At 36.1% G+C, this 23,440-nt stretch overlaps 4 protein-coding genes across 9 annotated transcripts; 3 read left to right on the top strand and 1 right to left on the bottom strand.

The window, feature by feature from the left end:
* Window positions 1–1,332: 1,332 nt before the first annotated feature.
* On the top strand, window positions 1,333–2,709 carry LOC137726655 (uncharacterized). The gene is made up of 3 exons (XM_068465594.2): window positions 1,333–1,622; window positions 1,723–1,948; window positions 2,108–2,709. The coding sequence occupies exons 1-3, from the start codon at window positions 1,401–1,403 to the stop codon at window positions 2,536–2,538; spliced, it is 879 nt and encodes a 292-aa protein (XP_068321695.1). The 5' UTR covers window positions 1,333–1,400; the 3' UTR covers window positions 2,539–2,709.
* Window positions 2,710–3,077: 368 nt separating this feature from the next.
* LOC148696558 (uncharacterized) lies at window positions 3,078–5,104 on the bottom strand. Its single transcript, XM_088693752.1, has 5 exons — window positions 4,759–5,104; window positions 4,545–4,629; window positions 4,313–4,394; window positions 4,124–4,173; window positions 3,078–3,533 (listed from the first exon to the last, which is right to left on the bottom strand). The coding sequence occupies exons 1-5, from the start codon at window positions 4,833–4,835 to the stop codon at window positions 3,411–3,413; spliced, it is 417 nt and encodes a 138-aa protein (XP_088549878.1). The 5' UTR covers window positions 4,836–5,104; the 3' UTR covers window positions 3,078–3,410.
* Window positions 5,105–7,430: 2,326 nt separating this feature from the next.
* LOC137725446 (serine/threonine/tyrosine-protein kinase HT1) lies at window positions 7,431–10,920 on the top strand. Of its 6 annotated transcripts, none has more exons than XM_088693755.1 (4): window positions 7,431–7,863; window positions 8,300–9,458; window positions 9,673–10,128; window positions 10,365–10,920. In XM_088693755.1, the coding sequence occupies exons 2-4, from the start codon at window positions 8,706–8,708 to the stop codon at window positions 10,731–10,733; spliced, it is 1,578 nt and encodes a 525-aa protein (XP_088549881.1). In that variant the 5' UTR covers window positions 7,431–7,863; window positions 8,300–8,705; the 3' UTR covers window positions 10,734–10,920. The 6 variants fall into 6 exon arrangements, with proteins under 6 accessions (XP_088549881.1, XP_068320234.1, XP_088549880.1 ...); XM_068464133.2 differs by having other exon boundaries at window positions 10,458–10,920; XM_088693754.1 differs by having other exon boundaries at window positions 7,433–7,863; window positions 8,217–9,458.
* A 9,848-nt stretch (window positions 10,921–20,768) lies between these two features.
* On the top strand, window positions 20,769–21,989 carry LOC137723947 (transcription factor bHLH162). Its single transcript, XM_068463011.2, has 3 exons — window positions 20,769–21,036; window positions 21,231–21,581; window positions 21,659–21,989. Exons 1-3 carry the CDS (start codon window positions 20,917–20,919, stop codon window positions 21,755–21,757), a joined length of 570 nt encoding a protein of 189 aa, XP_068319112.2. The 5' UTR covers window positions 20,769–20,916; the 3' UTR covers window positions 21,758–21,989.
* The last annotated feature ends 1,451 nt before the right edge of the window (window positions 21,990–23,440 follow it).

Below are 23,440 nucleotides of genomic sequence, written 5' to 3' on the forward strand. Positions count from 1 at the left end.
AGTAATGCAAAACTGGAGAAGCGAAGAAACTTGCAGTTTGGTTTCGGCAATTTTCCACGGCCGAAGAACGAGTACCAGATTGAGGTAGATTTTGTTGAAATTATAGCTCAATTCTAGTGGGCCTTTAGTTGACCCAGCATCCCAGTTTAAATCGGTCTTCCGTTGTCCATCTGGGCAATTTATACGTAGTATAAGTTGGTAGAAGTTAGAAAAACACAAAAAAAAAAAAAAAAAAAAAAAAAGTGTAAATATTAATTTAGGTGTGTTTTAAGTTTTATAGTCAATTTATGCAACTTATATTCCTGAGTATAGATACAAATTCGCAACACAAACAAAATGTTTGACAAAATATCTCATATTAGTAGACTTAATAGAAAAAGAATCAAAACAACTAACCAAAGTAACTAGCATGCGCCATCTTTGACTTCAAGAAGACAAATTTCACACTCCACTATGATACCTGATTTTAGGTCTATATAGGTTACCCGTAATTTTCATGAAAATTAAGCCATGCTAAACACGAAAATTAAAAAAAGAATTCAGTCACATCTATTATAAAAATATCAAATAGCCAAACAGTGTAATATTTTGTTTTATTTATCCTAATAAAACATGTGATAGCAAAGATGTGGACGGATTGAACGCACATAGACACATTCACTGGCATGCTTCAAAATTATTGGGCCGTCAAAATAACAAAAATGCCCTTAAGTTGTTCTCCTCTCCATCTTCATTAAAAAAAGTAATGCTAAGTAGACTAAATTTGTAAATTAAATTTTGTAAATTGAATGATATATTGTTGATAATTATACTATTACTGAAATATTGATTAAGATATTTATTTTCTATTAATGACATATCATCTGACTTGTAAGTTTAATTTAAAATTTTAGTTATTCTAATATTATCACACTAAAAACTCCCTGTCCTTATGCGGAAAACCAGATGATTTGCGGTGTCTGAGACGCCGCATATTCGTAACATTTGTGAATCCAATCCTAATCTTTTCAGTATTACGATATTAACAACAATATACGAAATAATGCGTTGGTTGGACGACAGTGGGCCCCTTAATTGGATAGAGCTACAGCATCAACGGCTAAGATTGAACAATATTACAGAATTTAGGCTGGATATCCGAGTAGATGACCGCGCTGCAATAATTGGACCAACTGACGTGGATCCTAGCTGTCCAGCCCAATCTTCAGACCTCTCGGATCGTGTGCGCCGCGGCTTGTTTGGCCACGTTGTCTTGGTGGTGAGTCCGACTCTCAGGCCCCACGTTGATCCAAACTTTGGGTTTGGTATATAAATCCGATCCCATCTCTCACATTGTTCATGCCCATCTAGTCACACCATTTGTGTAGCAACTAGAAATATTTACTAGCAGTTAAACGTGAATGGGTAGAGAAACTCCGGCCACCGCTAGAGAATTATTGGCGGCGAGTTTTTCCGGCATGGTTTTCGGGTTCCTCGAAGACTGCGATGAGTTCCCAGAAAATTACGGCAGCAGCACCGAAGGCTGCCAAGAAAATGAAGCCTACTTGTTAGATGAAGAGGAAGAAGCTGGAGATCAGGAGAAGGACATGAGGTTTTGGGATAACCAGCACCAACTTTTACAAGTAATTGATCTTATATATATATATATATGTTATCCGTAGATGAATTTTAATTTACAGTATACGAGCACGATATTAATGGTTATGTAAATATGGTCTGCAGGCTACGTTATGCAGGACTAGTTCTCTAGAGACGAGGATTAGGAGTTTGACAAGGGAGGTGGTGAAGGAGATACAGCAGTCGGGGATGGAGTGTGGTTGCGGGAAAACGATGGCGGGCGGTTGCTGGAGCTGTCTCTTGAGAGAAGTTTCCGGCAGACTTTGCAATGCTGGTCACAACAGTGCCATCTGCAAGTCTAACTGGAGGAGTTCACCGGATATTCCTTCAGGTAAAAACATATACCATTGTTGTAATTCTGAAGCATTATCTGTTAAAAAAAAAATATATATATATATATATATATATATATATAGATATATAATTAATCAGATAAATTTTGTGTTTAATAAGAGAACATTTCTCATTGACTATTTTCTTTGTTCTCCAGGAGAGCACGCATTTTTGGATGTGGTGGACAATTCAAGGCTAAAGAAAGGAGAGGTGAGAGTGATCATAGAGCTGAACTTCAGAGCCGAATTCGAGATGGCTCGAGCAGGCGACCAATACAACAATCTAGTTCAAAAACTCCCCGAAGTGTTTGTTGGCAAAGTTGAAAGACTGCAAAGCCTGATAAAAATTTTATGTTCTGCTGCAAAGAAATGCATGAAGGAAAAGAAAATGCACATGGGGCCATGGAGGAAGCAGAAGTACATGCAAGCAAAGTGGCTTAGCCCCTGCAAAAGAACAACATTGACACCTGTTTTGGCCGTGGGAGACTCCTCCCGGCTGCGACCGAAGCCTAAGGAGTCGATGTTAACCGTAGATTTGCTAGAGATGATGCCTAACAGGCATTGCATGACAGCAGTTCAAGTTGTGTGATTTTAAGCAAATTTTTGTTCGTGTTCTTGCTTTGATCCTAAGTAAAATACTTTGTAATAAATACTTTAGAAGTTAGGGCATGTGTATATATGTAAACGAAAAAAATAATCTCATCAGTAATGATATGAAATAACAAAATAAGTTCCAAGAGATACTGTAACACTTTTCAAACATTTTCTTGCTGGTCGGTTTCAAGTTTGCTAAAACTATATCATGAGTGTGATCAATCTTACGAGAACTCTGTTACGTTGGCATTTCGTTCTAATATAATAAAGATATATGTAAGCTTTTGTTCATATGTTTTTATTTCATTGGCCACAATAGCATCAGTTTTTATATCTGTTGGTTTTACCTTTTTTTTTTTAAAGTATGTAAGTCCATAGTTCAAGTTTTCGCTCTATTCACCAAGGAATATTTTGGTTGCTTTTGGCAGAATGCTTACTACTAGGCATACAATGTAGACGGAGACGTATCACATAAAATTATTTTGGTTTATAGGGACCGCCCACTTCCAAGTGGCAGCACCGTGACCATGGACATATAACACAAGCCTCGTGTCCTTTAACGTAAAGAGCACAAATAAGAATTGTGCATGAAGCAATATACAGCAATAGTGATGCATTTTGTTAGACCCACTTCAGTGATGAGACATTCTCCAAACGTACCTAAACGTCTTATTGAGTTTGTCGTTTACAAATAAAAACAAATGGATTACAAAACAGACTCGAAAACTCGGTAAAATCTTGTACACGACTTGACAGGGTGGGATATCCTCCTCAAAATCTTGATTTGGTAGATGGACATGGTTATCAGTCACACAGATGGATGAACCTCCCACAAATGCAAATAAGGACACAATAAACATCCAAAACTCAGTTGTAATCATCCTCATCATCACCGTCATAGCTACAGTCATAACCATTCTCTTGATTGCCAATGTGTGATTTGTAATCTGCTGCTCCTCCATCACTTCTCGCGTCAACATTTCCTTGCTCCTGCATCATTTCAAAGTCATTGTCATGCCGTATGGTAATCTGGTTTTGTCGATTGGCATCACAATCACGAATATCGTGGCCCTTGGACTTTTGCTTTCAACCACGAGTATGGTGTGCCACGTTATATTTTGATAGTAGGCAAACTATAATTTTGTCACAAATAGGAAAATGAGGGCCATGAGGCCCATATCTTTCATTGTATGAGAATGAGAGCACGAGGACAATATACAAAAGAGTAGGAGCGGGCATGGTTCAGTTTGGTTCTTGTTGCCCTCTTAATTGTCGGCCGAATCACTCTTACCCGGTTGGTTTGGTTATGCTCACTAAAATGAAAACTTCACGTTTGTTTCAAAAAATTCAGTTTTTAAAACGAAAATCGAACCAAATCAGTCTGATCAGTCTAGTTTGGTAGGTTTTCTGGGTTCCTTGGTTTTTTTTGTCTACTCCTACACAAGAGGTTATTGTCTTGAGTAGGATGTTGTGCTTGTGTGTGTGGTTGAACGAGCCCCTAAGAATTTCTCCACTATACATGCCAACTATTGTCACATATCTAAGACTTGAAGCCTTCAGCAAATATATCAGATACTAACCTTCTTGAGTATTTTGTGGGCTGCTACTGCAGATGACTTTGACATGAACCCTAATTTAAATAAAAACACAGGAGATAGAGAAGAAGAAAAAAGTTTGAGAATAGTTTTTGACAAATTAACCGACATTGTAGAAATTAGTAAATGGAGATGTGCAAATTATATATTGTATAACAACACAACCGCATATACCCTTATTTAAAGTCCTTTTAGATGATTGTGAATGGTCACTTGAGAAGGATTTTACAATTATACAAGAACCTGCCTTCCTGTTCTGCAAAGTACAAATTTAACAGATAGTTTAGAAACAAATCGAGAATGCTACATAACAACGAGCCATTCGTCATGTGATGAGTTTAGTAAGGACACAAGGATGTATTCTCAGTTGCATGCAAGAATCTCCCGCCAATAAGCGGAATATTACCTTTGGTCCGCGGCTTTTGACAAGAGCTGCAGGTTCAGTACTATTGACACTTTGATAGAGAACTTTTCCACAAACACTACAAGATCTGATCAAGAGAAAACACGGTTAAGTAAGCAGTGATTAATACAAGAACAATCTAACATCTGGTAATTCTTTGAACTGATTCAATTGAATTATGTAGATTAACATAATAATAAAGTGTTTAGTTTCTTACGTAAAGTAGTTATCTCGTGTCGGAGGAATAAGACCTCTGCAATGCGCGCACCACAACATATTTTGTGAAGCCTCCATTTATATGTACTCAAAATTTGTCTGGAAACGAAAACATATGCCAATATTAATTTATAATCTGCATCCGAAGTATGAGCTTGATTTCTCTAACCAATATCGGTTAAAAAAAACACGTAATTTCAAACAAAATGCAGATACGTAGAAAAAAACTCTTTACAACTTGAAGATTGACCTCAAAGAATAAATCATAATATCGGAAAAAGAATAAAATTTGAAGTGCAGACAAGTAGATAATTAAAAGGTATGACCATCTCTAAATGGAGAGGTCCAAATTCGAAAATTTCCCCTGGCCAAGCCTAAAACCCAAATAAAAACCAAAGTTACACCAGAATTTAGGTTAACCTAAATCCGGTGAGAATTAGAGGCACGAGAGTGCACATGGACACGCTAATTTAGTGACCGTTGGATGACTCAAATGTTATAGTTTGAATTTCTTTTTTCTTTCGGTTAATTTTTTTTTGGTACCGAATCCAACAATAAAAAAATTAATCCAACAAACTCATATTCCACCCCCAAATAAAATATTGTTTTTTGTTTAGCAACATATAGAAGTGTGCTTGGTATGTGGTTTTTCATACTTTATTGGAATTCGAATAGTTCAAAGTTAATACATTTATCCCTAAAAATTAATGAAAAAAATTTGAGAACTTTGAGTTTTAACGATGAAGATAAAATAAAGGGTAAAGTGAATAGTAACAACATTGACTTTTTAATGTAAAAATGTGATTTTTCGTTAAAATAAACAGTACCGGAAACTTTTCGTTAAAATTTCCTTATAAAAATCCCTCTTTAAGATAACAAAAAAAATATTGTTTAAACAAAGTTTAATGGGAAAAACCATGATTCGAGCACTTGAGAGCGTAAGGCTAAATCTATATTGGAATGAGCGTGAAATAAATATACTTTTTAAGTGTAAATCATAAATTTCAAATCTTGAATAGCCATTAAAACTCACCATTAGAGATGGTCTAAGAATTTCACGTGAAAATAGCACAAAAAGACTATTTCAAAATACATTAAGGAGGTGCAAACTTGGGTTATGCAAGCTGACTTGTGTGCTTGCCCTATTGCGCGCAAGTTCGAATCACGAAGACAAACTAGGGTGAAGAAAAAACACACGCAAGAGATCACTAGTTCAGATTTAACTGAGATAGAAAACAATTATGCTTTAGAATTACGTGCTCAAATAGTGGACTTTATAAAGGAGAGTAGGGTTCTCTCTTCTTTCCTAATTTTTGTTTTCCTTCTGTATATTCCTTTCCTTTTGCCTAATTTTTTATTTATTGTATAAGCACGTTCCAGTATATTACATTAATATCTGATTAGTCCAATTAAAACACGCGCCATAAATTTTTAACACGCACATCGATACGGTCCAGGTCAAGCTTAGAACGTTCCCTGGGTTGGAACTAATTGGGCCCACTCCTAAGAATTGATCAAATCCAGCTAAATCCAGTTGGGTTTGATCATGTGGGCCTTTGGGCCTTTTTCTTTTATTTTATATATATTTTCTTCTTTTTTTTTTTGCCAAAGACCTTTTCTTTATTATTTTTTTTTGGGAAGTGTTATTGGTATTTCAAAAATCTCATTTTACACTCCTCACAAATGTATTTTTCTTTGCAAATATATAAAGTTTGGAGTGTAGAATGAGATTTTTGGAGTGTCAATAACAATTCTTTTTCCTTTTCGTAAAAGCACGAAAAACCATGTCTCCCTTTCCATTTTATTCAACGATCAAAATCTGCAAATATTATTTATTTTCCAACCAAACCTAGTCGTAAATTTCTATTTCCACACCTAGGTTTTTAATTGATTTGGAAATTAGTAGCATGGTTGATAAGTGAAATTTTTAGCTTAGACTAATCATTTGGAGCGATAAAAGAACGAATTTGTATCAATATTATCAACAATATTTGCAAATTTAGTCTCTTAACAACGCTTGTTGTATAAAGATAAAAGAACGAATTTATATCAATATTGAGATTCAAAGTAACTATTAATGCTAATTAGCAAATGTAGTTCTCTTTCAAGTAGAATTCGATAATTGTACGTGTGTGATAGCTTATGGCTTAAGTAATAAAGTACGGGATGTGCTATCCATATACCATTTTTTACTTCTTAAATACTCCTTGTTGATTTCTGTAATTTTATCTTCTTCAATTCCTCGTCTGACGGCCGAAAATTAGAAAGGTGTGTGAGAAGTAAAAAAAAGATATGTGAATATCACATCCATAGAGTATTAATCCGTATGCACGTGTTAGATGATAGAGTTCGGTACAGATGCGTTATCTATTCCGAACTCTATCATCTACACACTCCCAACAAACACACGGCCAATATATCCTCATATTCCGATAAAAGTTTGATTCCAATTACCCTTTTTAACTAACCCTAGATGCAAAACTCCACAATCCCAAGATTAGCCTCAAAACTCCATAACCCAACAGGAAACACACACCAAAAACAAAGGGGCAATTAGTAATTCCACAAACATGTCTCACCTCACACGTACACAGAGATGGCGTCCGTGCGACCCGTACCAGGAACCGTAGGGAACCGGGCTTTTTAAAAAGCCATATCCGTACCTCATTCTCTCCGATAACGACACATGGAATCCGCATTTCTCATTATTTTAATCAAACGAGTTCCTCTTCCTCCTCGCTTCTTCCTCTATCGCTCTCTCTCTCCTCCCTCACCTCGCCTCTTCCTCTCTCGCCGTCTTTTCTGACTTCCGCTGCCCCTGCCCCCGGTGGTCCCCACCACACCCCCACCGCCCCATTAACCAAAAGTTTCCGGGTCCCATGGAATCTACGTCCCAACTTACATGATACGTATGGCAATCCTCGCCGAAAAAACCCCAGAATTATTCGGATTTTTTTAATTTTAATTTTTTTTTTTTTTTGTATTTTAAATCTGCCCGTCTGTATAAAAATCATTAGCGTCTCCCATACCAGATGGTGAAAATGGTGAAATACCATTGAAGCTCGTGGTGATTCGTCGCCGTGATGTAGAAGCCATTTCCCTTGTGGTAAGCTCCTCAACAGCTCAGGCATTTTACTTGGGTACCCTTTTGTCTAAAATATGATATTTTTTACTTTTTCCGGTGATATTATGTGTGATTTATTGATTATTTTTTAGTTTTTTTTTTTTTTTTTTTTTTTTTGTATCTGGTATTTTTTTTATTCTGCATTATTTTAGTGGATTTATGATTGTTTTTGACACCATGATTATTTTTTTAGCTTTTTCTTCCGTGCTTGATGGGGTTGTAATCATAGGTGTTTCTTCCATTTCAATTTAATTGAACACACTTTTGTTTTCGTGGGGCTCTAATTTTATTTTTTATTGACTTGTTTATTGGGTTGTTTGTGTATGAATTTCCAGGCTTTTACGGAAGGTGGTGTTTGACTTTGAAACAATAACCAGTTTTTTTTTTTTTATATTTATTGATTTTTATATTTATTCAGAGAGTTTAAGGGAGTTTGGTGGTGCTGAGGAGGGTGTCCAAATTATTTGATTGGAAGAGCCTGCTGATTGATGGGATTTGGTTGGTTTGAGGGAATTTTGGTTCTGATGGAGATGAGCTTATCAGGATTTGATGCAGCCTCATTCTTCCAAAGGGGTTCAAAAAAGTTTGTTTCTTTTTCTTCAACTAGTTTTTATAAGGTTAGAGTTTGTTGTTGATGGGCTTAAAGAACTTCGGATTTTCGAGTTTTTCGAGATTTTCGAGCTTGTTTGTAGCTGAATTCAGGTTGTTTGAGGATTTCCCAGTTGGATTTAGGCCTTCGTCTCGGCTGAAGGAGAAGGAGGAGGTGATTAGTGAGGTTTTTGGGGTATAACGCTGGTTGGGATTTGAGAGAATTACTGGGGAAGATGGAGGAAGAGGCGTATTCTTGGATTCGGAGAACGAAGTTTTCGCATCGGTTTGATTCTTCAAGGTTGGCCTCCCTTCCGTTAGCCCTGCAGGACAACCGGATTGCCGGATTAAAGTCAAGGCCTGCGACAGCGGTGGCAGAAGCGGAAGCGGCTCCCTTGAAGCAGAAATCGAGTCCCAGTAATTCAAAGATACAGAGGAATTTTGTTCATACACCGGTTAAGCGAAATCTCCTTACCAACAAGCAGAGATCTTTGTCCCCTCTGCCTCAGACCAACCTCTCTGATGCGTTCAAGGAAGCCAAGTCTGATACGAAGAGGTTTTCAACACCACATCCTAAGAGAAAGGGGATGGGAAGATTGTTCAGTAAGGATTCGCATAGTAAGTCATTGAATTCGATGAATACGAGCCCCCTCAGGCACTTGGCTTCTATGAAAGTCAATGACAAGACGAAGAGCCGGAAGGAATCGCCTTGGGCCAAGTACTTTGATCATGCTGGCGGGAGAGTTAATGCTTTGGAAGCTGCCGATGAATTTAGTGTTGATTTGTCGAAGCTGTTTCTCGGGCTTAAATTTGCTCATGGGGCGCATAGCAGGCTTTACCATGGTATTTACAATGACGAAGCTGTTGCTGTTAAGATTATCAGGGTGCCAGAGGATGACGATAGCGGAGTCTTGGCAGCTCGATTGGAGAAACAGTTTAATAGAGAAGTCACTCTTCTATCTCGTCTCCACCATCCAAATGTCATAAAGGTATGTCAATTCTTCCTTTTTTCCGCCTTGTATGCATTTGGATTGTGAAATTTCGTATAATGGTGAGCAAATTATCGTTCCTAGTTTGGAGTTTTTAGACATCAGATATGTTTAAGTTTAACCATGTTTGGAACTTTCATAATTGCAAATCATGAACTTGAGGTTGCAGAATAATGTGTATCCTTTGTTACTGATATTTGTTTCCTTGAAACAGTTCATCGCAGCGTGCAGAAAGCCACCCGTTTATTGTGTAGTCACGGAATATCTATCAGAGGGTTCCTTGAGGGCATATCTCCACAAACTTGAGGAAAAGTCTCTTCCTCTGGAGAAACTGGTTGCCATTGCATTGGACATTGCTCGGGGAATGGAATACATACACTCAAAAGGAGTCATTCATCGGGACCTTAAGCCCGAAAATGTTCTTGTTGATGCAGAATTCCACCTGAAAATTGCCGATTTTGGTATAGCTTGTGAGGAGGCGTACTGTGATTCGTTGTCTGATGACCCTGGGACATACCGTTGGATGGCCCCAGAGATGATCAAGCGTAAATCCTATGGGCGTAAGGTTGACGTGTACAGTTTTGGACTCGTCTTGTGGGAAATGGTGGCTGGAGCAATCCCCTACGAGGATATGAATCCCATTCAGGCTGCTTTTGCTGTTGTAAACAAGGTACTTCCATAACTTTTGTTTTACTGGCCTATAGTTAGAAGTGTGCATATTAGGCTCCTTCATCCATACTTTTGTTAATTCCTTGGTTCTAGCTTTCGACTTCTCTATGACGGCTAATCTTCGAGAAGTAGCCAATGAAGATCCCAATGAAGTGAATTTGCAAATGATTCGGGTGTTCTGTTTCTAAAATTCTTGCGCTGAACTAATATTTCCGCCATTTACTCTTTCTCGTGAAGCTCAACCTCCAAACGAAAGTTACTTATCAGAAAAATTCTGAATTAAAGCTACGTATAAACCATATTCTAAGAAATGGTGGGTTGCTTTTTCAGAATTTGAGGCCTATTATCCCGAAGGGTTGCCCGTCTGCAATGCAAGCATTGATCGAGCATTGTTGGTCCTTGCATCCGGACAAAAGGCCCGAGTTTCCGCAGGTTGTAAAAGCATTGGAGCAATTCGAGTCTTCCCTCGCCCTCGACGGAACCTTGACTCATGTAACAAGTCCAATCTGCCAAGATCACAAGAAGGGGAAGCTCCTTCACCGGATTCAGAAGCTTGGTCCTGCGCATCCTCATAGTACACCAACGCCTAAGCCCAAATTCTCTTGAACCATCATCTTTCTTGTGAGACATCCTGGCTTTTGTAGTGTCACCAGGTCAAAATTGTAATTAAAGAAAAGGGTTTGTCTTCTTTAATCGTCATCTTATTTGATGTCACATTCATGTGGAACAAGTGGAAGTGAACCAATTGATTGATAGGCATGCATCGGAGTGAAGCAGATATATCTTTTCTATATTTTACACGTACACCACAAATGCTTATCAATTTTGCATATTTTAATCTCTCACTCACTGTGTATTTATAAATTATAGAATGAGGGGTGGAAAATGCCACATGGTGACGGTTCTGATTAACTCAACTCTCACACTAAATGTTTTCAGCTACTAAACTTTTAAACGAAATATGGTGGCATACGAATCACCTTATCTTGATACCATTGCAAGTGTAATGACCAATCCGCATGATAGGTCCATAAACTAGAGACAATTAGATAGCAATCAGACCTCCTTAGTGAATACTAGCGCCATCCTTAGATGTTGAAGTCAATTGAAGATATAGATTCAATACAAGCCCTTTCAGTTGGAAGAAACAAATATTGAGGGTATTATTCTTTTGTGAGAATACTTTTAGCAATCACGTGACAAATATTGAGGGTATTATTCTTTTGTGAGAATACCTTTACCAATCACTTGATTAACTTGTCCTTGATTGGGCTATCTTACTAAAGTTTTTCATGCAAATTAGGATTTAGAATTAAGATATTCACATTTGTTCATAAACAATCACCACCAAACCTTAATTAAGCTATCTTACTAAAGTTTTTCATGCAAATTAGGATTTGGAATTGAGATATTCACATTTGTTCATAAACAATCACCACCAAACCTTATCCAACTAAGAGGGCGGCTGTATAAATCCTAGAGCGTCATTATACTCGGTTTTGTGCCAAATCTTTCGTTAGTTCTAAGTGATCCATATCTTTTCTTATAGTCTTTATAGGTTTTTCTCAACCCTTTTTGCCCTAAGCTCGTCAGCATAGTCACATCATCTAACTAGAGCATCTGTAAATCTTCGGTTCACGTGTCCAAACCATCTTAATTGATTTTCTCTCATCTTACCTTCACATATGTTCATGAAATCATGAATTGGGGGTTCCTTTTCACATGTCATTATCACAACCAAAATGATTGGTGCAGTCTTACAATTTCTTTCCTTGGAAAAGGATCCTCGTCAGATCCTTTTTCTGGGGATCCTAGGGATCCCGTGATCAGGACCTTCCATCGTACATCTCGTCGGATCCTTTTTCTAGGGATCCTAGGGATCCCGTGATCAGGACCTTCCATCGTACATTGTACGATCAAAAATCATTTTAAAATTATTTGTAAATAGTACCTAACGAAAATTGACTGCACGATGTATGATGAACAATCGCGATCACGGGATCCCTAGGATCCCCATGAAAATGATCTGGCGATGATCCTTTTACTCTTTCCCTCATCTTCTCAAGCATTTAAATAATTTTGAGTGACTCCTCCAATTAGGTAATTACCTCAGACCATCTCCAACCGATCCAGCCAGATGGCCATAGGGTCCAAAATAGCCTGAAATGACACCAAAACCGTCTCCAACAAAGGACTAGGCCAAATGGCTTGTCGACCCCACCTGGTCAAAACCAACCAATCAGGCCAGTGGGTTGATCATCTCCGGCCAGCTAGCTAGCCCGTTGAGCCAGCCTACTTTTTTTTTTTTTTTGTTGGACAATTTTTTTCTACACCATTTCTCACATACTTTTTACCATTTCATACTATCTCACCTCATTTTATTTCACTTCTTCACATTTCGTATCATGACCCTTTGGTCCCCTCGATTAGAGATGATTTTTTGTCATAGGACTATGTTTGGCCTATAGCCCTTTGGCCCCTCAGTTGGAGATGATATGAAATATGGTCTGGCATTGTTCATTAAAATATTAATTTCTTGGAGGGCTATAGGGCTAAAACGAGTCATCTGTCCCTCATTAGGTTGGAGATGACCTTATAGCCCCTAGCTCCTTTGGTTTGTTGTTCTAACCACCCAGTCATCCACGGAGAAAGCTTGGCTAGCGAATCACGGGTGGACACATGTCTAAGTTGCGATTAAAAAATCAATTACTTGGACATGAGCCATCTATCCCTCCTTCGGTTGGAGATGACCTTACAGCCCTCAACTCCTTTGGTTTGTTGTTCTAACCACCCAGTCATCCACGGAGAAAGCTTGGCTAGCGAATCACGGGTGGACACGTGTCTAAGTTGCGATTAAAAAATCAATTACTCGAACACATGTCCACCCGTAATTCACTAGCAGTAGGAGCTGCTGCTGATTTTTCAGCAGCCAAGCTCCGTTCGTCATCCACCCCTTTGTCTATTTGTCTCCTTCCGTGCTGCCAAGCTTTGGGAACTCTTGATGTAAAACACACTTGTCTGTTTATGAAGCAGCCATGGATGCGTGGCCTACCATCTTTGCACCATGTCTCATCACTTGTATGGAAATTTAGGTGCAAAAAAATCCTGTGGTCTTTAATTAGGTAGGTGAAGGACATATTCACATTAGTTCTCACAATGTTCTTGTGTGTTTTATTGTCAAGAACTCAACTTGAATTGTCCTGTCAATTAAGGGAAAAAAACACGTTGTCCTTGTGTTGCAAAACAGTTGGGGCATGTTCGTAGCACTTTCGGATAATCATACGTGTTTCTAACAATGTTTGGCCAAAAAAAAACCCTTTATAGATTATAAAGTTTTTTGCAGAGGCAGTTCTTCTTGAAATTTTGACAGTAAACTTGTTTTGCTATTCATTCAAGCACACTCACGCTTATTTTTAGTTTTCAAATTTTCTTTGATTTATTCAATTCGAAGACATGAAATAAGAAATTAAGAGTCTACAAGGCGACAAATGAAATGTGCATAAATGACTTCCCTTCTAACAAAAGCGGATCCAAGCAAAGCACTATAAGCATGAGTATTGCTCAGACCCTTTATAAATATTTTGTTAGATAGTTTCCCATGTGCTTCTCTTTAAAACACTTCTATATTATTATGTTTCTAACGAAAGTGCTTACAACAAAAACACTTATTATTTAAAATCCACTCCTAAATCGAACCCTTATGTCCCCACATATGACATTTCGCTACCAAATTCGATGGCAGAATTTATTTAGATGCATTGCATGTAATGGCCTTTCTTCTTTATTTTGCCACCTATAAATTTCAACCTAAATCCGTGATGTTTGTAATTTCTCATGCCTTCGACGTTTTCTTTTCTACAAAAGCATAAAAACCAATTGCAACAAGCACCATCAGCACAACCAGCAAATTCGATGGCAGAATTTATTTAGATGCATTGCATGTAATGGCCTTTCTTATTTATTTTGCCACCTATAACTTTCAACCTAAATCCGTGATGTTTGTAATTTGTCATGCCTTCGACGTTTTCTTTTCTACAAAAGCATAAAAACCAATTGCAACAAGCAACATCAGCACAACCAGCAAAAATATCCCAATCTCTTGCAATGATTTGTAGTTTTTCACATGCACTGGACTTGTACAGTAACTTACATGAAACATATTTATCGTTGTTGTGATGTCTTTATCTAACTATATATTACGTTATAGTAAATTAAATTTTACTATCTTAACTTTGCATCACATAACAATATCATACTTCATATAATTAGTCCAAAACATCACAATAACGATATTGGATTGGGTGAAGAGTGGGGTCGGCATACACCACGTCAATATTTAATAGCAAAAAAATGACAAAAAAGTTGACAAAGGTCTAACAGTGTAATGAATTCGTAAATTAATGTATGACATTATAATATTTAAAAAATAAGGTATGAGATTGCTATGCGATTCAAAATTAAGGTATTAAAATGTAATTTACCTAATATATTATTAAAACAGTAAAACGTTTCAAATAGTGTTCTTATCCTAAACTTGAATCAATTTTTTTAATTGTCGCATTTGACAAGGCCTGCTGCTGTGTCGTGCATGCTTGGAGGTACAATATAATTAAGTGACAGTTGTGGTCCATAAATTAAGTGACGTAATTTAAATGCCTAATTATTTCCTTTTTGACCAGAATAACCAATGATAAAGCAAGCACATTCCCTTTAGCAAATGGTGGATGGATGTTTCCCATTAGGGCAGAGAATGCCTGGTTTTTTTTTCCTTTTAGAATTTAGAAGGTAGGCTGATAAGATTTTTTACCACCTATAAAAATAGGGAAAAAAATACTTAAAAATTTTGCAAGAGTACAAGGCTATTGTAGTATAGCAATTCAAGTAAGATTGTTCTCCATAAGAATTGAGTGAATAATTTGTATTTAAACTAATTTTTAATTAACTATTTGAAAACAAAGTTTGGAAAGAATTAATTTTATGACCTAAAATATTAAAAACGAATTTAATTAAAAAGATAAAAGAAATCGGCAAGAGCAAAGAAAATAAAAGAAAACGGTTTTGAAAGTAAAGTTAAGCCCTAGAGTTATGCCGTCACCTTAACAATCCTATGTAATTTTGCCAATTATTTATGAATTACATGTGCAACTTTGAAGGTTAGATTTTGCTAATGCATATTCTCCTCATGATATTCAAGCAAGAACACATATCTAACATGCAACCCGTCTGTGATATTCAGATCAAATATGAAGATGCAAGACTTATTAAGTTTTGTGAAAACCATTTGAAAAACCATGCAACCCCTAAGAGCGTGATATTCGCCTTAGGTGATATTACAATTATTAACCACAAGAAGCAATACTCAATCCTACCGAATTGCATCCGAATACTTATCTAAACATTCTAATGGTAGCTGAGCATTAAGACATAGAGACAGTTTAAACACAATAATTAATAATTCAATATAAGCATGCATAATATCATAACCAATTGAATAAAAACTACATATTCATGCTAAGACTCGTGGCTTCGCCCTAGAAAACGGAAATTAGTTACAAATGACCAACAAACAAAAGGAATTTTATTAAAATAGAAAAAGGATAGAAAACATCTTGAAAGAAAAATACAGATTGTCAAACCCTAGAGAAGTTCTCCAAATTGATCAATCTCCTTAATAAAAGGTCTTAAAATAAAACTAGGAAACATAATAAAATAGTAAACTAGCAAATAAAAGGTTTCCTATTTTAACTAAAATTCGGACTTCTCAGAGAATCAGACTTTTGACCGACCAAATCAACTCCGATTTAGTCCCAAAAGGTCTCTTTTGAAAGCTTAAGTCATCCCCAACAAATCATCAGAAGGAATCTTCCTCAAAATATGTCATCCTGACCTCCAAAATACCCAAAATATCCAAAAATATCAATATGGAAAAGTTGCGCGTGTGCCTTTATTTCATTGCCACGGTCAAACGACTTAGTAGAAAAATCTGATACTTTGGCACAATCATCTTGAAAGACTGAAGAACATCATCTAATTGGAATCACTCCAAAATTCGTCCGTTTGATTAATTTATGCTCAAGTCGAATATCCTACATTAGAAATTTAATTCGAAGTATCAAATTCACACAAAATAACCAAATAAATTAATATTAAGATTAGGATAAAATATATAGTATAAAATTGACTCATCACATGCTACAATTTTATCAAGAATTCACGGTCAATAAATAGACAATCAAATTACAAATTGGTTTACTATTATGTCATTTCACTTTGCTATAAGAGGTTCTAATTTCAAATCCTATATCCGCTTGATTAACGAGAAAGCAAAAGTACAAAGATAGATAAGAATAGTAAGAAAACTTTATGGAATGAAAAGGAATTTAGAATACGAATACTTCAATCAGACACTAACTACAAAATCTGCCTCACAACTTAAGTTACGTAATATGTGTTGCATACACAGAATAATAGATCGTCAGTAACACGTTAGTTTTCTCCAACCCATAATATGTACAAAAAGAAAGGACCCAAAGAAAAGCAGAAAGAGGAATCTATACCATTAACACCAGATAATTGGCTCCGCCAAGTTAGGGTCAATATTTGATCCAATGAATTGTCTTGATTGGAGAATTGGGGTAGGGAATTTTACCATATGATTTGAGTCTTGTGGTTTACTTCATGGAAAGTTAGAAAGTGTCTACCAACCAAAAAACTAATACTTAATTGTGATACACAAATCTGATATCAAACTTTTAATTATATTTCGAATTTTTGTGGAAGTGCTTATGAATGAGTCTTGGTCATTATATTTTAGTGGAAGATGCTGCAGAACCAAGATCCTTTCCGGATCTCGCTCGAAATTCAAGAATTTAGAGATCTGAATTGTTAAAGAGAAAGATATTTGGACTCTTGATTTATGAGAGGTAAGCCGATGAGAATGGGCTCATAAAAACTAGAAGATTTAAAATGAGTGGTTTGTATCTCTAAATTTGTTGGTTCTGAACACAAAAATATAAAGAGCCTCTTAGTTGGACGCCGCAGACCGATTCAATCAACTTTAGTGCATGGCAGAAGTCCACAAGGATGGGGACCCTTTTTGGTCCTTTTGCACGACTCCAGGCGTACCAAGCAAATCGCAGCATTGCCCAGAAAAACCACTATGGCAAATATGAATCATGATGCCAACTAATTATTGGAGTTCTATTTTCTTCGAGGTGAATATTTATTTTTGAAATTAGGGTTTGGTCAATTACTATTCAACGCTTTTTAGCTGCTTGTTTAATCTTGTGCCAGCCTGGGCTAAGTTCTAACTTAATTAAGCAAGATCTTCGTGTTTAATTTTGATTCTTATTCTCATATTCTAAACGATGCTTAATTTTAATGAAATTGACAGGTTTTGCTATAGTGGAACAATCTAGTTACCAAGGTATCGATTATAAAGGTAGGACTTCTGGTTCTGAAACTAGGGTTTGGGTTCAGGAATAAAATACATACTAAAAGTCATGATATATAGTTTTAGTACCATAAATCTAACCACTGAAACTGTAAAGGAGAAACTTGTTCGCATCACACAGTGTGTTATAGTTGTATTACGTACATATACTCAAATTATTTGCAAAGAAATCTTAGGTTAAATATCTATCATTTTGAACGGTTTGTAATGCTCACTACAAGAAAACCAACTTTGCAGCCTAGATACTCCAAAAAAATCATCCCTACGATAATTTACCTTGAAACGTGCTCGCTAGTTACGAATTTGTGGGAAGAAATGAAACAACGTAGCTAGCGAGAAAGATTTGAACACTAAAAGGATCGAATCAAACAACAAGATGATCCAGAGAGACTATGTGCCTCCACCTTTTGTGCATGAAGAAAGCAACAATGGCCAGGTTGTATGAGAATATTGGAGAGCAAGACGACCCTCAAAATATAAAGTAACACATTCTGGTAACTTTAGTTTCATAAATCTCCAGAAACATATGTGGCTGTGGTAGTAACACCTAAAGCTACTTTGAATAATATTTCTCTGCGGTACTGTTTCTGATAAACATATAGTGCTCTTGAAGTTTTCTGTCGGAAAAGACGAACAAAAAAACACACACTAGGTTTTAATATGTGAATGCAGATTAAAGCTGCAGCAGTATATCATCTTTAATTATTGGTTGGCTTATCATTATCATATATGCTTAATTGAAAAGGGAAATAGTATTCCTTTGCCTGATCGACCCTCTGTTTGATTTTTGGATCGTCGGGTCCGTTCTACTCTAACGACATCGATACTGTCTCCATTTTCACCTTCTGTCCAATTCGTCAGGTGTGGAGTTTTACCACAAAATGCCTTGGTATTAGTTAGAGTGAGGTAATCATATTTAAACCCCTTAGTTTTCTTTCCTACCACCAATGTGGAACTTTAACACCCTCTTCGAGCATGTGTAGAGTTTACTGGAATATTTAGCCTACCAACCAATCGATTCACATTATCCTCTAGAATTGGTCGTCAGTTCAGATAAGGTTTGATCGGGAGTAGGAATGGACAATGGTTATGGCGGACGGGTAACCGCGGTTATTTACCTATAACCGTTTAAGCTTTTACCCGCATAACCGTTTACCCATTGGGTATTTACATAAACGAGTATACTTATACACATAACTGTTTATAAACGGTTAACCATACCCATAACCGCATACCCATTTACCCATAACTATTTATAAACGGTTAACCATACCCATAACCGCATACCCATTTACCCATAACCGTGTACCCATTTACTTCTTTTTTTCTACCCGTCTACCTATTTTTTTAACAACTTGAAAATTAAAAAGAAATTTGTCATAATTTTCGTTTTTTTAACTATTAAATACCGTTATAAGTACATTTAACATGTATTTTTATATTAACGGTAATATTATTTATGAATATATGTGATGTCTCCCAATTATTTGACGTTCAATCTATTACAAGAATCATGCATGGTTGTAGGTTAATTAATATTCTTGTGTATGTATATATATATGTACGTATGTATGTATGTAAGTACACATCAATCTGCTAATAAGCTAATTTGATAAATAGTTGGATTTTTATTTAGAAACATATGTTCATCGATCCAAACCATTTAATCGATTTCTAATTTTGGGGTCAAATATTTATTGAAAACTCAAGGCCAATTAAGTTTATATATATATAGGTACGCATCAATTGATAATAACATGTTTCTAAATGCTCAAGGTAATCATTATCTTGAATTGGTCAAAGCTCCAAAAGACTTCAAAAAAAAAACTGTCGAACACTCTAATGTTTTATCACATTCAATCACATATATTAAATATTAGCCCGTTCTATCAACTATATTTTTTTTTTCTCAAGTGAGGCATAGACATACATACATACATACATACATAAATACATACATATATATATATATATATATTATGGCCTTTTATAACCAAATATATCTCGGGATACTAAACCTAGTTAGAAACTATTTTTTTTTTTTTTTTTAGTTTTACATATATTAAATAAATGTTTAAATGTGAACCCATTTATAACGGCGGGTAATACCCATAACCATCCATTTAAATTTCAGAGATAAACGGTTATACCCATAACTGTTTATTTATCTAAACGGTTACCCATAACAGTAACCGTCAAATTTAAATGGACGGATAACCGCGGTTACCCATAACCAATGAGTATTTGCCCATCCCTAATCAGGAGTGGATTATCAATGAATTTTCTAGAGAATGCAAACTCAAACCTGGGAAAAAGAAAAGGAACAAAATTGTAATGTTGTTTTAAGCTTAAACACTAGTTTCTGACTCATCATAAGTTCATCTCAACTTCTTGTTTAATTTGCTTTCGCTGTTTGTTGTTTCTTAAGATTAGTGAAGAAAGTTGAGGTGGATTCACTCCCTTTTTCAATGTGAGATTTACTCTAAACATGTATATTTCTTGTTTGATAATATATTCTCCAATTTCCAAATTGAATGTTTTACTTGCGAGAGGTGGAAGTTAAAAATGAATGTTAAAGTTACTAGGTCTTGAATAGAAAATGAATGATGAATGGTCCCTTGCATTTGTATGGCAATGAGTGTTTACGAATGGTCCCTTGCATTTGTATGGCAGAAATTTAGTCGTTGGAATTTCCAAGTCTCCGGAGTCTTCTTTAGGTTAAAGGGTGTAATGTGACATGTCAGACTCATCAGTTTCACACTACTAAATCGACACAATTTGAATGTAAAATAAATGGTCTAGGTTTCACACAATATACCTGCCAAATGATGAAATTGGCACTAATCTGTTAAATTGCGTTTTCATCATGCTTTTATTCAAAGTACCTCCACTACTTTGAAATTGCACGATTGTACATGTGTCTTCATTTGTCAAATGGACGGTCAAAATCAGTGGTGTGTTCATAGGACCTTGTTAGATGATAGATATTAAATGTGAAATGTTATATACATAGCTATATGTCTATTATAGAATAAGAAAAATAAACTTAAAATTATATACAATCGGTTATAAGACAGATTTAATTTTTTTCCTGACAAACGAGAGCAAAGGGTCCCACCGCCTTCTGAGATCTGTAAACATTTTTCAGTGGCATCTAATGATAGAGTACTGCTCTTCAGCTTTTCTTTCTCTCCTGATGAGAGTCTTAATAAAAGCGCGCATTATACCACAAGAAGTTGAAGACCAATATTTGTTAGTATTTGTATAATATAATCATCAAGTATTTCAATTTGCTGGTGGATATTGTTTGATATCTTTCTAGCTTGGAATAGATTGATGGAGAAGTGCCCTAGTTCATCTACAACTGATAGGAAAACCATAGAAAAAAACAGAAGAAATCAAATGAAAGCCCTATTCTCCAAGCTCAATTCTCTTGTTCCCCACCAACGCTCAGGGGTCTCTCTCTTTCAATCTTCTTTGTGGGTTTCGTTTTTGCATTATAGATCATGTTTTCTTGTCAGACTGTGAGTCTGTTTATGTAATTGTTAAGATTATAATCCAGACTCACAGTTTGACACCATATATATTTGTCTGCCAATACAAGCCTGCTAAAAGAAATGTGTATTTTGTTCATGGGATTATTGTTACAGGAAGCGGCATCGCTGCCGGATCAACTAGATGATGCTGTAAACTACATTAAACAACTACAGACAAACTTGGAGAAGATGAGGGAGAAGAAAGACAGGCTAATGGGGGGAATCGAGAAGAGCACTCATTGCAACGCAGGCTTTGGCCGCTGTGCTGAACCAATAACCGGGGGATCACCATTGGTTGAGATTCATGAAACGGGTTCAGTGCTAGAGGTTCAGATGATAACTGGGTTGGAATACCAGTTCATGTTCAATGAGTCGATTCGCGTGCTTCATGAAGAGGGAGCTGACGTTGTAAATGCCGGTTTCTCAGTTGTTGAAGATACAGTTTTGCATACAATACATTCCAAGGTAAGGAAACAATTAATTACTACACAAAACATCACCATTTTGTTAGAGATATTTACGTTCTTCTGAATGTAATGTAGATTGAAGAGTTGGCACCAGGCTGTGCAGCTGCAAGGATTTCGGAGAAACTTAATAAGAAGTTTGTGAATGATCAAGCTGATGCACTTGGAAGCATATGAGCACTCATTTTTCAGCTATTGTCACCATTTGGGCACCGTGACCAATGCCCATTTTTCTTGTAGTGATTTCTTAATTTGGTCATCTTTTCAGGCTGTCTTCAGCCGGAAACTTTGTCAATCAAGCTCAAATGCCCTTGTGATGATCTGAAGCTAATATTTTCTAAGTTCTAAGCATTCTGAAGCTTACTGCAGTTTGCTAATAATATCGAAATACATGTTTAAGTCGATCTTAGCGTGAATGAGCTAGCTGCCTAGCGCGTGCGTGCACACACACATAAAATTTGTACGTTGTTATCATATGTACTACTGTTTCGACAAAAATGAAAGACGATTTCATGCGAAAAGATAGACGATTCCCTACTTCCAAACCAATTGATGTCAATACCATAGTGACATGACAAGCAAGAGCAAGGAGAAGTGTACAGTAAGTTTCAAGAACTAGGTCATTGGCATGCAGAGTAACAAATAGAAAAAGGAAGGAAAGAAGCAATGCAGAAATATTATGCCTTCCTCGTACGTGCACAAATTAAATTTTAAAATTTAATGAATATTTCTTGTAACCTGAATATATTTTTCGTAAATGTTTTCTTTATCGACTTAACCTTTCTTTGAAACTCACAGCATTCACCAGTCTATTTGTATATGGAAATTAATGATTCTCGAGGATGATTAATAGGGTTCTAAAATAGCTTAATATATAATTAGTATTGTTTAAGGAATAAAATGGGATTTGATTTCAGAAAACGAATCAAATGTTTTGTTCAGCAGATTATAGAGTTTGCAAAGAATAAATACTCCAAAGCTTCATAAAAAAAATGCCGGAATCGGATTGATTTAGACAGTAGATATATGTGGGATATAACTTAAAACAATTCGTCCCGTATGTTTTTAGTTAGAGTTACACATATTGCCGACTAAAATAACAGTCGCCGATGATATTTAAATTTATAATCTCCTCTAATAAAGTAGAAACATGAAGCCATTAGACCAAACGATGGCCTAAGACATACTGCCTACACGACAAATTGCTAATTTGACAGTATTGCGAATGCAGCATATGATAGCACAAGTAGAAAAGATTGGATTTTTTTTGTTTTTTTTGGTAACCAGCTATTGAAATCCACAGATGAATTTAGAAGAATCGAATGAATCAATACCACCCATGCCAATGCTGTATGGCTGTCGTCAGCTCTTGTCGTGAGATGTTTGGTCAAGTCTTATAATGCGCAAAACTCCCATTTTATGTTGCTGAGGCATATGCGCCTAAGGAGAAAGTCTTTGCAACTGAAGTGAGAGAAAGCTAATTAATCCATCAAGAGCCATAAGTGATGCATATGACTATAGTAAACCATTAAAGCAGATAAGATTTGAAGAGTGATTTCAGAACTGAAAAGAAACTACGAAGTAAATATAAATAGCACTCACCCATCAAATATGTCATAAAAATGTACAAGTTAAAGGACTCGAACTAAAGTGCAAATAGACGAATACATTGTTTTAGCCAAACTCACCTAGTTCACACCTGTTTGATTATGATTTTTTTGATGTTTCAATTTCAGTATTAATAAAAAAAATTTCTATTAGAACTTGAGTAAATTGTAGCTGTAATCCCTTAACTTTAACTCAATTGGAGCAATAGTCCCTCAACTAAAAATTCATTACCATTGGTCCTTCAACTTTAAT

Source organism: Pyrus communis, chromosome 5 (assembly GCF_041283825.1).
Source record: "Pyrus communis isolate YQ-2024b chromosome 5, ASM4128382v1, whole genome shotgun sequence".
NCBI classification, from domain to species: domain Eukaryota; kingdom Viridiplantae; phylum Streptophyta; class Magnoliopsida; order Rosales; family Rosaceae; genus Pyrus; species Pyrus communis.

Coding starts and splice junctions, on each gene's coding strand:
- LOC137726655 (XM_068465594.2), top strand. CDS start 1,401: ATGGGTAGAGAAACTCCGGCCACCGCTAGAGAATTATTGGCGGCGAGT. Junction 1,623..1,722: donor ACCAGCACCAACTTTTACAA/GTAATTGATCTT, acceptor TATGGTCTGCAG/GCTACGTTATGCAGGACTAG. Junction 1,949..2,107: donor TTCACCGGATATTCCTTCAG/GTAAAAACATAT, acceptor TTTGTTCTCCAG/GAGAGCACGCATTTTTGGAT.
- LOC137723947 (XM_068463011.2), top strand. CDS start 20,917: ATGGAGAAGTGCCCTAGTTCATCTACAACTGATAGGAAAACCATAGAA. Junction 21,037..21,230: donor TTCCCCACCAACGCTCAGGG/GTCTCTCTCTTT, acceptor TTATTGTTACAG/GAAGCGGCATCGCTGCCGGA. Junction 21,582..21,658: donor TGCATACAATACATTCCAAG/GTAAGGAAACAA, acceptor AATGTAATGTAG/ATTGAAGAGTTGGCACCAGG.
- LOC137725446 (XM_088693755.1), top strand. CDS start 8,706: ATGGAGGAAGAGGCGTATTCTTGGATTCGGAGAACGAAGTTTTCGCAT. Junction 9,459..9,672: donor ACCATCCAAATGTCATAAAG/GTATGTCAATTC, acceptor TCCTTGAAACAG/TTCATCGCAGCGTGCAGAAA. Junction 10,129..10,364: donor CTTTTGCTGTTGTAAACAAG/GTACTTCCATAA, acceptor TTTCTCGTGAAG/CTCAACCTCCAAACGAAAGT.
- LOC148696558 (XM_088693752.1), bottom strand. CDS start 4,835: ATGGAGGCTTCACAAAATATGTTGTGGTGCGCGCATTGCAGAGGTCTT. Junction 4,395..4,544: donor TCAAAAGCCGCGGACCAAAG/GTAATATTCCGC, acceptor TGTACTTTGCAG/AACAGGAAGGCAGGTTCTTG. Junction 3,534..4,123: donor CCCACAAAATACTCAAGAAG/GTTAGTATCTGA, acceptor GAAATGATGCAG/GAGCAAGGAAATGTTGACGC.